The 17,650-nt window shown below is 43.1% G+C and overlaps 1 protein-coding gene across 1 annotated transcript in view; it reads left to right on the top strand.

Moving 5' to 3' along the window:
• LOC124716978 (nuclear RNA export factor 1-like) overlaps positions 1-17,650 on the top strand; it is a 142,329-nt gene that overhangs the window by 114,965 nt on the left and 9,714 nt on the right. The window contains exons 12-13 of the mRNA XM_047243582.1: positions 4,361-4,531; positions 7,455-7,654. Coding sequence (XP_047099538.1) covers positions 4,361-4,531; positions 7,455-7,654 — 371 coding nt within the window. The remainder of the gene's footprint in view (positions 1-4,360; positions 4,532-7,454; positions 7,655-17,650) is intronic.

Raw genomic sequence — 17,650 nt, forward strand, 5'->3', positions numbered from 1 at the left:
CGAAAGGAGTATGTAAGATGAACATCAACAAAAGCAAAACGAGGATAATGGAAAGTAGTCGAATTAAGTCTGGTGATGCTGTGGGAATTAGAATAGGAATTGAGACACTTAAAGCAGTAAAGTAGTTTTACTATTTGGGGAGCAAAATAACTGATGATGGTCGAAGTAGAGAGGATATAAAATGTAGATCGGCAATGGCAAGGAAAGTGTTTCTGAAGAAGAGAAATTTGTTAACATAGAATATAGATTTAAATGTCAGGAAGTCGTTTCTGTAAATATTTGTAGGGGTGTATCCATGTATGGAAGTGAAACATGGACGATAAATAGTTTGGGCAAGAAGAGAATAGAAGCTTTCGAAATATGGTGCTACAGAAGAATGCTGAAGATTAGATTGGTAGATCAAATAACTAATGAGGAGGTACTGACTAGAACTGGGGAGAAGAGGAGTTTGTGGCACAACTTGACTAGAAGAAGGGATCGGTTGGTAGGACATTTTCTGAGGCATCAAGGGATCACCAATTTAGTATTGGAGGGCAGCGCGGAGGGTAAAAATTCTAAGCAGATTCAGAAGGGTGTAGGTTGCAGTAGGTACTGGGAGATGAAGAAGCTTGCACCACAACAACAACAGCAACAACAACACTCCTATCTCGAACTACGCCAGACATGACTCACGAGAAAATCGTAGTTAAGCAATAATTCACTCACATGCAGTGAACAGAACAACTATTCACAAACAATGTAATGTAATTACAAATGAAATTGTCGCATATTAAATGCCACACTGTGTGTGAAGTTTCTTGAACTACATATAGGTAAAAGTTGAAATGGAATTGGCACTGTGACAAGCTGATACGAAAGTATTGTTCCACCATTTTCGAGAAATAAGCAACAATAATGTCCAAAGTCTTTCTGCAGTTGGCAGAAATATAATGGAATTTTTGCACTCTCTCCTCAATATATTTCTTACTTGCTGCTATTTGTGACAAAAAATAAGTTGTTTAAATAATCTGTTACACATACGACCATGATACATCTTGAACTCCTGTTCCTTGTCTGAGATTCTGAATGAGGGTGACAAATCCAATGGCATGTGTACGAGGGTTGAATGAAAATTAACGCCTCAACCTTTGTTAATTGGGTTTGAATGGGAATATTTTAATAAATCAAATGCAGAAATATTCCTTAGAATGTGATCTTTAATTACCAATATTCACTTTTCCACTTAGTCACCAGCCGATTGGATGCATTTCTGCCATCTATGAAAGTCACCAGCCGATGGGATGCATTTCTGCCATCGATGAACAACGTTTCTGAAGCCGTCGTGGAAGAAGTCAACACTGTTTCCACAACTATATTTTGTCTCCTGTCACAATTGAATAGAGAAATGTGCCACCTTCAGTCTTGTAACGCGAGATGAATTCCTGCTAAATTTCAAGTATGTGCGCTTTCATTTAAGGAGTCAGCATCCGGGGTATGCATGATGCACAGATCTTCAGATAGCCAAGCAAAGCATGTTCTTGTGAAATGCCGATTGTGCTTGCATTTCTCTCTCAATGATACAATGATCGTCCGGAATAGATCTGTCAACATTTTGCTTGTGAAACTCCGTTGTTGCTGTCACAGGATATCCAACTCTTTGTTTGTCACGCATGTTAGATGTTTCCGCCTCAACACCTTTAATCTTAATCTCCCAACGATGCACAGTACTCGCATCAACACAATCACCATAAAGTGCTTTCATTCTGTGACGAATCTCCTTTGGGGTGACACCTTCTGCTGTCAAGAATTCAATGACTGCATGTTGCTTAAATCGCACTGACCGACCGTCTTTGCAGGGTTCCATACTTCACGCTGTAGCAACACAACCGCCCAATGCTAAGGCTTCCCACCAACTGGAGCTGTAGAGAAGAGGCAACATAACAAGCTGGTACCTGCCACATACCAATGCTGGCAACTGTTGAAGAGTTATGAAGGTGGAGGCATTGCTTTTCAGTCAACCCTCATATAAAGGGGTAGCAAGAAATAATTGCTGACATCCCCACTCACAGAAATTATTTGATCATTTGTATTCTGGGATTATGAATCAAATAATTCTTATTGTCAGTAGGAATCTTTTCCGTATTCTTTAAGTAAGGATAATAAAGAAATGAGAGCATGAAGTTGGGAAGTTTTGTGAATAGTTAGCCCCTAGCTGGTATAAATGCTTGGCAACAACATGAAATACTCTGAGAGATAAGCTGAAATGGCTATCAGTACAATACAACTTTGTAGATGTGTGTTGGCTGACAGGAGGATGCAGTTTGTCTTCAAAGACTTGCGGTAGTACCCAGATTCAAAACTCCCCACGCCCCCCCGATCTCTCCCCACGCCCCCCCGATCTCTCCCCACGCCCCCCCGATCTCTCCCCACGCCCCCCCCGATCTCTCCCCACGCCCCCCCCCGATCTCTCCCCACGCCCCCCCCCGATCTCTCCCCACGCCCCCCCCGATCTCTCCCCACGCCCCCCCCGATCTCTCCCCACGCCCCCCCCCGATCTCTCCCCACGCCCCCCCCCCGATCACTCCCCACGCCCCCCCCCCGATCACTCCCCACGCCCCCCCCCCCGATCTCTCCCCACGCCCCCCCCCCCGATCTCTCCCCACGCCCCCCCGATCTCTCCCCACGCCCCCCCGATCTCTCCCCACGCCCCCCCGATCTCTCCCCACGCCCCCCCCGATCTCTCCCCACGCCCCCCCCGATCTCTCCCCACGCCCCCCCCGATCTCTCCCCACGCCCCCCCCGATCTCTCCCCACGCCCCCCCCGATCTCTCCCCACGCCCCCCCGATCTCTCCCCACGCCCCCCGATCTCTCCCCACGCCCCCCGATCTCTCCCCACGCCCCCCCGATCTCTCCCCACGCCCCCCCGATCTCTCCCCACGCCCCCCCGATCTCTCCCCACGCCCCCCCGATCTCTCCCCACGCCCCCCCGATCTCTCCCCACGCCCCCCCGATCTCTCCCCACGCCCCCCCGATCTCTCCCCACGCCCCCCCGATCTCTCCCCACGCCCCCCCGATCTCTCCCCACGCCCCCCCGATCTCTCCCCACGCCCCCCCCGATCTCTCCCCACGCCCCCCCCGATCTCTCCCCACGCCCCCCCGATCTCTCCCCACGCCCGCCCCCCCCCCCGATCTCTCCCCACGCCCGCCCCCCCCCCGATCTCTCCCCACGCCCGCCCCCCCCCCGATCTCTCCCCACGCCCGCCCCCCCCCGATCTCTCCCCACGCCCCCCCCCCCCCCGATCTCTCCCCACGCCCCCCCCCCCCGATCTCTCCCCACGCCCGCCCCCCCCCCCCCGATCTCTCCCCACGCCCGCCCCCCCCCGATCTCTCCCCACGCCCGCCCCCCCCCCCGATCTCTCCCCACGCCCCCCCCTCCCCGATCTCTCCCCACGCCCCCCCTCCCCGATCTCTCCCCACGCCCCCCCCTCCCCGATCTCTCCCCACGCCCCCCCCCTCCCCGATCTCTCCCCACGCCCGCCCCCCCCCCCGATCTCTCCCCACGCCCGCCCCCCCCCGATCTCTCGCCACGCCCGCCCCCCCCCCCCCGATCTCTCCCCACGCCCGCCCCCCCCCCCCCGATCTCTCCCCACGCCCGCCCCCCCCCCCCGATCTCTCCCCACGCCCGCCCCCCCCCCGATCTCTCCCCACGCCCCCCCCCCCCCGATCTCTCCCCACGCCCCCCCCTCCCCGATCTCTCCCCACGCCCCCCCCCTCCCCGATCTCTCCCCACGCCCCCCCCTCCCCGATCTCTCCCCACGCCCCCCCCCCTCCCCGATCTCTCCCCACGCCCCCCCCCCTCCCCGATCTCTCCCCACGCCCCCCCCCCTCCCCGATCTCTCCCCACGCCCCCCCCCCTCCCCGATCTCTCCCCACGCCCCCCCCCCTCCCCGATCTCTCCCCACGTCCCCCCCCCCCCTCCGCGATCTCTCCCCACGCCCCCCCCCCCCCCAGGCTGTAGCTGTACCTCTTCTTGTGTTTTTAAGCAAAGTTTAAAACCTACTATCGGCCCATGCATTAATGATGTGATGTACTCTGTGTTTGAACTTAAAATTGTTCACCGGATGTCTGGGAGCATACACTCCTGGCTTGCTGATTGAAATCGTAACGCAAACTATGCTCGTGGGTAGGCACTTGCGTGGTACCATTGTGGAAACTAATTTAGATGTCTCTCTTACAGCACTTTCAGTAGTACCTTCCTCAGAAGTGTTTTGCTATGTTGCAGTTGTTGTTTTACATTTTTCTTCTGTGTGTCTTTTCATTTGCAGATCAATTATTGACATATTTATTATTGAATGTTAACATCTTGTCCTTCATTTTTAGCCACAGCTAATGGTCGTGGCTGTCAGTGGTATGTTCCGGGAGCCAGGTGGTTCAAAACCATTCCCCATTCGCTCATTTAGCCGCGTAATGGTCATAGTACCTCATGGAGTTGGCATGTGCATCACCAATGATGAGCTTCTTATCACAAATCCCACAGCAGACCAGCTGAAGGTAAGTTCTGCTCTGCATCTTTTATAGACTTCACACAAGGAACTAAAAGTCTCCAAAATATAAAAACGAACAAAATGTGGTGATAGAAAGTCCAGGTTGAATATAGTTTCCATATGAGGATAGCTTGCTACTCACCAAATGAGGAGGCACTGACTGAAATAAAATAATTTTGTGAGCGCTGTGTTGGAAGCAATGTTTCCAGTGTACAACCGGCCACGTTGACAAGGTTCTGTATGTACATGTAAAACAGATAGGGGAGCATGTGGCTCTCAAAAAAGAACTACAATTAGCTGGTGGGTGGGCCCTAACACTACCCTAGACTCTTGGAAACATCAGTCACAAGGCTATTTTAATTAAACTATAGTAAATATGAAAATACTTAAGCAGCAATGAAACGTTTAGACATGTTACCTCTCTTGTTATTCTTTGTCAATTGTAAGATCAGTCGTACTGTAAACAAAATACCACTCAGAGACTGGTCGTAAAGTGCAGTGCAGCTACGCCGTACATTGTGACACCATTGGGAATAGGCCCTACTTATGTAACAGCTGTTTTGTTGTTACTCCAATGTGAATGACACAAAAAGACACACTCACATTAAAAATCACCAACCATCATATTAAATGTTGAATTCCTGTAGTTCTTGTTGCACACATCATTAGACAGTCACTTTCTGTGAGGGTTGCAATTTTAATAGTGGCAACTGCCCATTAAAAGAAATACATGTTCAAAGTTTTACTGCCCTTCATTCGCCAACAGTGTGTCTTTTGGGTACAAGTTTCAGAGTTAATGTCCCTAAGCGCTTCCTTCAGTTTAGAATTCAAGTGGATGTCACAAAGAATTAAGTCTGGGCATTGCGGTGGTTGGTACAGCACTTCCCAGGCCAGTCAATTGAACAAATCGATCACAACTTGCATTGTACACATCCAAGCATTGTCCTGCAAAATGATGGGCATGTTCTGCAGAAATTGTCATCTCTTCTTTCTCTAAGCTGTTCAGATTACAACCTGCAACCAGCTTAGAGAAAGAAGCAACTGCAAGGCATACCTGGCAGAAGGATCCACCAGTTGTCAGATTCATCCCACCTACAAACACTGCAACAGTGGTGCCATTCCAGAAAACCAACAGGATCACCAGTGTCTCCTCAGATCCTTAAGCTCATCCCAGAACCTCTCCCTGGAGTCCATCTCCCTCCTCACCCCTACCACTCCCCGCACTCCTACCTTCTACCTGTTTCCTAAAGTCCATAAACACAACCACCCGCACTTCCCCCTGCCTTCTGTGTAACCTCCCTATTGCACCTAGCTGCCCTACCCTCTCTCCACCTTGTATTCTCCCAAAAGCAGCATTTTACTGCACTTCACCCCTACCCATGCTATCTGTCCTCCTGCCTGTCGTAGCTACCTCCTTAGCCCTTCCACCACCCAGATTGTTTCTCCCATCATGCATTGTTATTCTCAGTCCAGCTTTGGCAGCCAGTGACAGTGTGTGTGTGTGTGTGTGTGTGTGTGTGTGTGTGTGTGTGTGTGTGTTTTTTGTCTAATTCAGGAGGAGGCCTTTGACCAAAAGCTTGCTTGTCTGACTGTCTTTTTGTTGTGCCTATCTGTGACTCAACGTCCCCAATATACGAGGTGCGACAATAAAGTAATGAGGCTGATGTGAAAAATTGTTGCTTACCATTTCAGTCAAGTTCAGTGTTGTCTCCTTCAAAGTAGTTCCCTTCTGATTGCACACACTTTTTCCAGCGCTTCTGCCATTGATGGTAACATTTCTGTAACTCATCTTCTGTAATATCCTCCAAGACCCTCGTCACAGCTTTTTGGACATCTTGCGGTGTTTGAAAATGATGTCCCTTGATCGCCGTTTTGATTCTTGTAAATATAAAAAGGTTGCGCGGAGTGATATCTGGTGAATAAGGTGGCGGTGGTAGTACTGAACTTTGTTTTGAGGTTAAAAATTGCTGTACTGATAGAGCAGTACGGGATGGCGCATTATCGTGATGCAGAATCCAGTTATCAGCAATGTTGGCACGGACACGAAGAACTTTTTTATGAAGTCTTTCTAAAATTTCTTTGTAGTAATATTGGTTAACTGTTTGTCCAGGAGGCATCCACTCTTTGTGAACAATTCCCTTAGAATCAAAGAAGCACACAAGCATGCATTTCACTTTTGACTTCGACATGCGAGCTTTTTTTGGTCTGGATGATCCCTTTGAGCTCTTGACATAATCTCCTCTCCAAAAGCCTTCTGAAACTTACCATAAGTTGTCATCGCGCTTTCACCCATTTTAACGCAAAAAGAAATGGCGTATCGTTGCGCAATATTATGCGGTTCCCATTTCCGTGACGAGAGACACAACACCTGTTAACTTATTACAGTACAGCTCTGACTGAGCAGTTGTACCAATGTGCCGCTTGGACTAGAAGCAGTCTGTAGACCAAGGTCAAAGATATTGTGCCTAAGCAAGCCTGCAGGGTTGCCACATCTTGCAAAGAAAATAAGTCTCATTACTTTATTGTCGCACTTCGAATGGTATGTAGCAGTCTATCCTTTTCATATTATTGTCTTTATTCTGTGCTCCATTATCCATTGTTTGATCCTGTAATGAATGTAACTTTGGCACAGAAAGAGTTGAAATACAGCTATTAAACTGTTGAACACTCCATCCATGTAAATGAAATCTGACAAAGAGCGTTTTAATACAGATTAAAACTTTCTTTCTGAAATCCTTGTTCCCTACTGAAGGGGAATTATTGAATAGAAATAAGCAGTTGTTTACAAACCTATAAATGACCTTCATATCTGTGCAACTTTTATACAATGTGCACTTTCTATCTCATATTGTTTATTGTGAATGTGACCTGTTGAACACTTACTCATCTCTAGTTTCTACAGAACTGCAATATTAGTTGTTTTTTTGTAGGTTGCATTCCAGCCTCCGAAACCTGTTGAGACACCAATTACATCTCCAGCTGGCCCATCTCAGCTTGTTGCTGCCACGCCACCCTCTGCTGCCATCGCTACTGCAGTATCACCTATAGCGATGGCAGATGAAGCCGTCAAACAGCAGATTGTTGAAGCTCTGGCTCAGCAAACGGGCATGAACCTTCTCTGGTCAAAAAAGTGAGTATAAATGTGGGGCTTAATTTTTGGTACGAGGAGTGTTGAGACAGTAAGGTTTCTTAGGACTGTTAACAAAATTACCAGAATTGCCTAAAAATATTCATCAGATCAGATACAGCAGCCACTCTACTTCTCAACAAACTCACTGCTGGAACTGAGTCACTTGTTATACATTGGGATCAACTTGTATATGAAGGTCTCAGAAGTCCGTAACTTGGAATTGGGACAAGTATGCAACTTAGTTTACATCCCTTTGTCGTTGTGAAAACATTAACCTGCTAAAGTTCTCAGAGACCAAAACTGTATGTTGGATTATCTGACCCCTCACTTTGAAACTTGTGCACATGGTATCTTGTGCATCTTAATTCCAAATATGCTATCAATATTTTTTTCTGTGTTTAAAAGTAATGGTTCTACAGTTACATAAACCCCTGTGAAGTGCGTGGCAGAGAGTATTTAACATGATACCACATACTAGGACGTGTTTTTGTTCCAGTCATAGGGTATGTAGGAAGGAACACCATACTTGGCTAATCTTTTTTTTCCACACTCCCTGTGGGAGCAATGCTTAGGGGTATGAAGAATATCTGTAGATTCTTCACTTAATACTCCTCCTCAAAACTTTTTAAGTAGGCTTTTGCCACTTTTCAAAGTGGCCACACACACACACACACACACACACACACACACACACACACACACACACACACACACCTATAAATGAAAGAAACCCTGTGACCTTTGTAGAAGTTCACTGTCCCCTCTTACTCCTGTTTGATTTGGGTTCCACACCCATGAGTGTTCTCTAAGACAGTGTACACAAGTGATTTGTAAGCAGTCTGCAAAAAAGACCTAACTGCACTTTCCCAGGGGCATGTCTATTTGGGCAGGTATTCCATTTCATATCTGTGCAAACTGTTACATCCCGAGACTCAACTGCTTCCAGTTAACTCATTGGTATTGTAGTCATTGAGTACCTCTTTTATTATTATTATTATTATTATTATTACTATTATTATTATTATTATTATTTCTGTTTTGTATGCAGTTTTACATTTCTGTATATTTAAACAAGTTGCCAGTCTTTACATAACTTTGAAACTTTATCAGCATTTGAAGGGATACTTGTGCAGATTTTCTCATACAGTAGTACTACATTATAGATAACTTCATCGTCTACAAAGTGTCTAAAGGTTTCTACTCATATTGTCTGCCAGGTCACAGTATCAACAACCAGGTCTCAACACACTTGCCTAGGGCACACATGAAGTTACTTTTACATTTATTGATGACTCTCTGTATGAGATGAGATTAGATCTACTTTCATTCCAATTGATCCATAGTGAGGAGGTCCTCCGGATGTAGAACATATCAGATAAACAACACTACATGACAAATACTTACAACTCAAACAAATAAGCTAATGTACCATTCCATAGGTCCCAAGTCGCAAATTCATATTCTTGAGGAAAAAACCTTGTTTCACAAAGCGCCTAACATCCAGCGCATGTTGGTCTATAGATTATTCGTATGACTTTGAAACGTGTGTCTGTCGGTTTTTGAACATCGTTGAACATGTTGTAGGTTTATTTCTGAGTGAATCGTAAGTTGTTTGTGAATGCGTGCATAGTGTACGTGATGTCTCTGTCAGTGGAATCCTTGTCACATCCTGCAGACAAAAGGGGCTATACGAGCTGAGTAGAGTATAGCCGAACGAAGAAAGCCAACCACTGTCTGATTATGTGGTTGATTGTGTTTGCGAATGATGAGCGTTGTTAAGATAACCAGCGAAATCCATAGATTCAGACTGCCAGAGTGCAAATAAACGACTATCAGAAATAACAGGTAAGAAAGATTACGTATTATCTTCTCGGTGTATCCAAGAAAATGAAGTTTTGACAGAAAATTTTTGGCCAGATCGCTATACTAGCAAGGGCCAGTTGTAGTCTTTAAGGTCTATTCTGGAAGTAGCGCAGAAAACGCGTTGTACGAACACGTACAATGCCTAACTGGAGAATAATCGTGGGATAAATAAACTGGTGATTCTGGCAGAGTTAGCGAAGTTAATCGGCAAATAAGCTTCGACATTGGCAGGAAAAGATACAGAATTAGTGATGACAACATTATTTGTTAGAACGAGGAAGGAGAAGAAACGGTGACATCACTTAAATTATGGAAGAATATGACGATTCCAAATTTATATCAAAATTTGGCACTACTACTTTTCGTTCTCATGCTTGAGAAACTGGAACATATGAATTAAGTGTAAAACTATTTCCTAACGCAAAGCTTTTTGCTTGTAGTAGGCCTAATAGGCATTTGATATTGGTACTTTGTGAATTATATTCCGCCGTTTATAAAATTGACCATTTCTGCCAAAACAGTCTCATTTATTTGGCATGTGTTAAAATTGCTGCAGTATTATAAAGGCTTATTTTGTTTTATCTCGCAGACAGTGACAAAATACAGGTAATCAGGTCGAGAAACCACACCAGTCTTGGGCCTATTTGTAATTACAGCTTTTTCAGTGTTAGACAACGACATTCCGATTTTTCATTTAGCAAAACGTTTGACGAACTTTGATGAGGTAACAGATCCTTTTGCAGAAAGGAAAGCATGCCATGTAAAGCTGTAGCAAGATTAGAGAGAAAAAAATTCTAGGAGCTAAGGATTCAAGAAATGTGTACTGTGTTGCTTGTCTCTTCTCTTTACTGGTTTTATGTATCCTATACTTAATTTTATGTCACACAAAGCAGCAAGTTGTTAGCTAATAGGGAAAAGAGAGTGCAAATTTTCTGAAGTTCTTCTCTTTTCTTAAAAAAAAAAAAAAGGGGGGGGGGGGGGGGGGGGGGCAGGATGTCAAACGGGCTGACCTCGAAGCAGGAGAGGCACCATAGGACATTTCAGTTTCTACTGTCCTGAATATAGTTTGATGGCATCCATTACAAAATGTACACGTTTCAATTCCACACAGTGAAAATGGTATGTCTTTAACAATGATATATCTTAAAATGTAATACGTGCATAAAAGACCAACATTATATGTGAAAGCTTAGCTTCTCTTGCAGCGTATTGGCCTTAGAGAACAATATTATATGTGAAAGTTTTCTCTAAATTTTTGTAATTGTGACTGGTAAGAGACACCATCCACAGTAAGAACCGAAACTCTAACAAAGGATATTACTGTGTCCCACTACTGCAGAATAATACTTCAACAATAAGACATAAACAAGAAAAAAAAATGAAACTAACTTAAATTGTAAAGGAAATGCTCCATATACGACGACACACACAGTGCTCATGCAAGTGTCTGCCAACAGCAAAAATGTGTCAAAGGCTTCAGGAAGACTATGCAATGCTTCATAACAACAAATTGCCTCCCAATGAGCGTGAAGTTACACAGGGTGTATACAATTCTGGGAAAAACCCGGGAATTTTTCATTGTTTTAGCTTTCAGTTAAATTTTGTAATTTTGACTGGTAAGAATTGATTCTCTAGCAAAGAATGTTACTATATCCTGCTACTGGAGAATGATACGACAGCAATAAAATATAAACAAGAGAAAAAAAATAAAACTTTAGTGGCAAAGGAAATGTGCAATTTACAACAACATAACACCGTGCAAGCGCACATTCGTTTGCAAATAGCAAAACTATGTCAAAGGCCGTAGCCGAAGACTATGTAATTTTCGTAACAATAAACCTGCTTGCTATAAGCATGACGTCACAACTGTTCACATTAGGTTCGTTTGACCAGTCGCCAGCGAGCTGATGCGCATGCGCAGTTGACCTGCGTATGAGCAGTACCTTCTCTGCTTCCCGCTACCTAAAAGTGTGGCTGTTAGCTGTATAGGTATTAGCAGCAATCAGCCCAGATTCTAACGAAAAAATCTTTTCTTGCGTGCCCTAGCTGCCAGATTCGCTCATGCATAGAGTTGTCAGAGTTGTAGTGTGGAGGGGATTAGTCTCCACGTGACCCATGTTTACATTAAGTGATTTCTCTGCTTCTCTTCGTTTACAGCTCTAATGTCAAATGAAAACAAAATGGATTTCTATCAAGGTGAATTAAAATACATTCACATAATTATGGAGGACAAAATTATATTTTTAGTTTCAGTTTCCTGATTTTATTTTATTTCCAAGTTATTAGCAGTCAAGCATTAATCACCTTGCAGAACAATGAAGTTATTTTTGCAAGTTTGCTAAAGAAATTTGGCTTTATTAATCTTTCACCTGAGGCAATCATTTCATTTGAATGAAGTGTTTCATTCCACAGTATTGGTTAGTTCCAACTATTCGCTGGATTTCAAGTACACGTTATCATCTTCTGCCATGTGTCGCATTATGCCATAATAAAGAAACAAAAATGAGATTGTAGAGGACTGGTACTCCAAGAAAATTTACATCCAAAAAACCACACTGAAAAACTTAATATCAGATGGGACCTACTTCATTGTGAATCTGGAAAAAACCAATGTGCACTTCAAGCCGAATTATGCATTTTAGGCATGGTTTACGAAATTCCGATGCTCTTGGGAGTATCCTCTGATGCCCTGTTTCTTTTATGGTGTAATGTAAGCTCTCTTAGTGCTTTATACGTATTTACATGTGGGCTTCCTACACCACTGCAGCTGCTCACGCGCAATAATGCCTGTTTTCTGGTGCACTCTGGTAACCGGTAAATCGAACCTATTTCTAACAGTCTCCAGATAGTATTGCGAACGGTGGTTCGAAAAGCGTTACTTTCAAAGTAAATTTCCTTTTTACGCAAGATGAATTATGTTGTGTGAGAAAGTGGGATGGATTCCTAAATCACAGAGCATTTAAAATTGATCAGTTTGATGACCAGCCACTTACAAGAATTTCGAGCCCAGACATTATGTCATAATTTTAAATTTACTGGCACATTTGTGTGATGCATCTTAAAGCACAAACACATGCAAAAAAAGATCAATATTACATGTGAAAGTTTAGCTTTGCTTGTAGCTATCCTATGTATATTAATATAAACCGTTAACTTTTCCTCTTTGTGTGTTCGCCGCTACGTAACCAGTGACCTTGCTATTGGCTGACTATAACACGTGTCTTATGCTCTGAATATCTGCTGTCATCGGCTGATGAGATCACGTGCCATGAGACACTCTGTGATAGGCTTACAAGAGGACATCGCAATCTCGGTTTCAAACGCTCCAGAAACTAACGCGCTGTGTTTGGTGCAATTCGAATTTATGCTTTCGCAATACGAAAATATGCAGCGTATGTTGCTGCAAATCAAAGGTCTTTCATAACTTCTCTCTTTTTTTCATTAAAGCTTTCCAAAACTTTGTTTCACAAAGCGCCTAGCATCCAGGGCACTTTGGTCATATCGATTATTCATATGGTTTTGAAACTCATCCCCTGTTAGTTTTGAACATTTTTGAACATTTTTGAAGTTGTATTCTGGAAGTAACGCGGAAAACGTGTTGTACGAACGTGTAATAACACCTAACAGGAGTATAATCACGGGATAACAAAACCTGCGATTCTGGCAGGTTTAGTGAAGTTAAAAACCTGTGATTTTTGGAAGGGTTAGTGGAGTTAATTGGCGAACAAATCTTGACAATGGCAGGAATAGTTACAGAATTGGTGATGACAAGATTGTTTGTGAGAACGAGGAAGGGAAGAAATGAGGACTTCACACAAGTTATGGAAGAATAAGACGATTCCAAATTAATATAAAAATTTCGTAATACTACTTTTCGATCTCATGCTTGAGAAACTGGTGCATATGAATGAATGTGAAACTATTTCCTAACATAAAGCGTTTTGCTTGTAGTAGGCTTAATAGGCATTTGATATTGGTACTTCGTGAATTGTATTCTGTCGTGTTATAAAAATGACCATGTGTGCCAAAGCAGTCTCATTTACTTGGTGTGTGTTACAAAGTTGCTGCAATATTAGAACGGCAGACAGTGACAAAATAGACGTAATAAGGTCGAGAAACCACACCAGTCTTGGATATTATTTGTAGTAACAGCTTTTTTCAGTATTAGATAAGGACATTTTGATTTTTCATATATTAAAACGTTTGACGAACTTTGATGAGGTAATAGATCCTTTCGCAGAAAGGAAAGCGCGCCATGTAAAGCTGTAGCAAGATTAGAGAGAAAGAAATGCTAGGAGCTAAGGATTGAAGAAATGTGTACTTTTTTCTTGTCTTTATTGGTTTTATGTATCCTATATTTAATTTTATGTCACACAAAACAGCAAGTTATTAGCTAATAGGCAATAAAGAGAGCAAATTTTCTGAAGAGTTATGTTCTCCCAGTTACAAATAATCCCATCCCCTATTAATTGCAAGATTTTTTTTCAAAGAGGGGCAGGCTGTCAAAGCGGCCGACTGGGAGCGGGAGAGGCATCACAGGACATTTCAGTTTCCACTGTCCTGAATATAGTTTGATGACATCCATTACAAAATATACACGTTATAATTCCACACAGCAAAATACAGTGATGTGCGATAGAAGAATGCTGTATGAAGAGGTGTGGCACTGCACTTCGGCACACTTAAGACCAAATAGCATGTCTTGCATTTCCTCAAACACATATGTTTTACGTTTCAGATAGATGTGGGCTACAAGATGAACATATTTTTGAAAATTCAATTTTTTTATTATTGACCCGGTTAGCAAATATCGTAGACCTGGGGCTAATGGGCAGAGCAGTCTTGTGTTACAGTGGGTAGTCTCCACATGACCCATGTTTACATTTAGTGATTTTGCTGTTTCCCCTTTGTTTACTCTCACGTCAAATGAAAACAAAATGGATGTCTGTGGCCGGGAACTATAAAGTGAATTAAAATACATTCACATAATTACGGAAGGCTAAAATATGTTATTAGTTTCAGATTTTATTTTATTTTATTTCCACCTTTCTGACAGTCAATCATCAATCACCTTGCAGAACAGTGAAGTTATTTTTGTCTGTTTGTTAAAGATTTGACTTTTATTAACCTTTTCCGCAGAGGCTGTCAATGTATTTGAAACGAAATGTTTAATTTTACAGTACTGGCCAGTTTCAACTATTCGCTGCATTTCAACACGTTTTCATCTTCAAGCACGTATGGCATTGTGCCATAATAAAGAACCAAACATGATAGAATACTGTACTGGTGCTCCAAGAAAATTTACATCCCGAAAACGACACTGAAAAGCTTAATATCAGGTCGAGGTCTACTTCATAGGGACTCTGGACATATGAATGTGCATTTTAAGTATGCACTTTAAATGTGCACATTTTAGTATGGTTCACGAAATTCCGATGCTCTTGGAGTACCCTCTGATGTCTTGTTTCTTTTATGACATAATGTATGATCTTTTCATGTTTTACACGTATGTACATACGGGCTTCCTACGTCATGGTAGCTGTGCAAGCGTTATGTCACAGGGTTGTTTGGTGAGCGTAATTGCGTTACGGAGATTTTTAGCAAACTCAAGTGGCAGACTCTGCAAGAGAGGCACTTTGCATCACTGTGTAGCTTGCTGTCCAGGTTTCGAGAGGGTGCGTTTCTGGATGAGGTATTGAATATATTGCTTCCCCCTACTTACACCTCCCGAGGAGATCATGAATGTAAAATTAGAGAGATTTGAGCGCGCCCAGAGGCTTTCCGGCAGTCGTTCTTCCCGCAAACCATACGCGACTGGAACAGGAAAGGGAGGTAATCACAGTGGCACGTGAAGTGCCCTCTTTCACACACCGTTGCATGGCTTGCGGAGTATAAATGTAGATGTAGATGTAGAAGCGTGGTGTCGCCTGTTATCTACACTCTCTGGCAGTTGCTGAAACGAACCTATTTCCAACGGGTCGCAGGAAAATATTGCAAATGGTGGTTTGAGAAGCATTACTTTCAAAGTAAGGTGAACTATGTGCGAGAATGTACCATGAATTTCTTAAATCGCAGAGCGTTTGACTCTCATTTAAAAATCATTTCTTTGATGACGAGTCATTTAGAAGAATTTGAACCCTGAAGATCAGAAAGTTCTGTCATTATTAAAAATTTTACTGTCACATTTGTGTGATATGTCTTAAAAGTGTAACACGCACGAAAAAGCTCAACATTATATGCGAAAGCTTAAACTCTCTTGCAGCTTATTATCTTCAGAGACAAATATTATATGTGAAAGCTTTGCTTTTCTTGTAGCAGCTCTATGTAAATTAATTTAAACTATAAACTTTCCCTGTCTGTGTGTTTGTGCTACTTAACAGTGATGTTGCTGTTGGCTGACTGCACCACATGTCCTATGCTCTGAATATCCGCTCTCATCAGCTGTTGGGATCACGTGACATGAGCTATGACTGGCTTACAAAACTGCATCGCAATCTCGATTTCAATTATTCGGAAAGTAACATGCGGTATTTAGTGGAATTCCAATGTATACTTTCGTAATACAAAAATATGCAGTGTACATGTTGCTGCACATCAAAGATATTTCCAAAACATGTCTTTTTTTCCCCTGAGTTTGGTTTTGTAAAGTGCCGGAAAATTCTACGCCCGTGTATAAAACCATAACCATTCAAAGGATTGATAAGTTTTGCAGTTCCAAGAGAAAATATACTGTCACTTAACACGGAAGAAATGTGTTTTCACTCACGAGAAAGTATATTTTTGACCGGGAAATCCAGGAATTTTTTTTTTCCTTGTCATGTCCATAAGAATGAATGGCCACTGCCACTGTGGCCAAGAAGAAAGTTAACCACCCAGTGGTACAACATGCAGCTGAGCACAATGTGCTCAATTTAAGTGGCTGCTTCACGAAACGGGCCATCTGGATCTTTCCCTCCATCACCAGCTTTTTTGAACTACACAGACGAGAGTTATCTTGCAATGCATGCTTTGCTCCTGTAACACTCTTGGCCTCAATTTACATTAACCTACTACCCTGACACCTTCCACCCTACAATTTCCCCTACCTCTATCCTATTACCCCTTCCATTCACACCACCTTCATTGTGCACCTGCCACCCCTCCCTCCCCACATTCCAAGCCAACCAACCATTTGTCTTCCTTCAAGCCACTAGCTACCCTCCACCAGCCCCGCTTCCTCCTTCCCTCACTCCCCCCCCCCCTCCCTCTCACTCCCTCCCCCCCCCCCCTCCCTCTCACTCCCTCCCCCCCTCCCTCTCACTCCCTCCCCCCTCCTCCTCTCACTCCCTCCCCCCCTCTCTCACTCCCTCCCCCCCTCTCTCCTTGCCTCTCCCCCCCTCATGAGATCAAATTTGTAAAAATCATTCTAGAACACCCACTGTGTCTTCATACATTCATGATATTAATTAATCTTTGTGCAGTAGGTGCCAAGTACCTAGGGAGACTATCATGAGAGGCATGGTTCATTACAGACTTAATACATTTTATTTTATCTTCACTGTACTTGTCTTATGTATCTCTACAGTGTTGCTAACAAGTCATCTGTTGTTGAAAATAGTGTTTTGGATCATTTTTTTGGCAATACATATTACAGTAGACCCCTCTTTTTACTAATTTCTGGAAACTTGAATATCTTCTCTCTCTCTCTCTCTCTCTCTCTCTTTTTTTTTGCCTGATGTTTGTCCTTAAATAGGAGTTCACCTGACCAGAATTTAATTTCAAAACTTATTAACTATTAATTAAATCACAAGCTGTTATCTGCTGTGAATTGGAATGTTGCTTAGAATGAACTCAAGAGATTTGCACTCTTTTTATATGAAAAATCATCAGTTGTTATCATGCTTTAAAGAATGTATTAAAATATAGAAGACATTAGTCTTTCTTCAGTATGCCTGATTAAAGTGCACACTCGAACATCTTAATTTGGTCAGACAGCTTCTATTTCTTCTCCTAAAATGTCTTCACAAATTCATTGTGTTGTTTCTTACATTTCTCTCTATTGTTATCCAGTATTGTTGTCGAGAGAGAGAGAGAGAGAGAGAGAGAGAGAGAGAGAGATATCTCTGAATAATTGATTTGCTGTTAGGGTTCCAA

Source organism: Schistocerca piceifrons, chromosome 9 (genome assembly GCF_021461385.2).
Source record: "Schistocerca piceifrons isolate TAMUIC-IGC-003096 chromosome 9, iqSchPice1.1, whole genome shotgun sequence".
NCBI classification, from domain to species: domain Eukaryota; kingdom Metazoa; phylum Arthropoda; class Insecta; order Orthoptera; family Acrididae; genus Schistocerca; species Schistocerca piceifrons.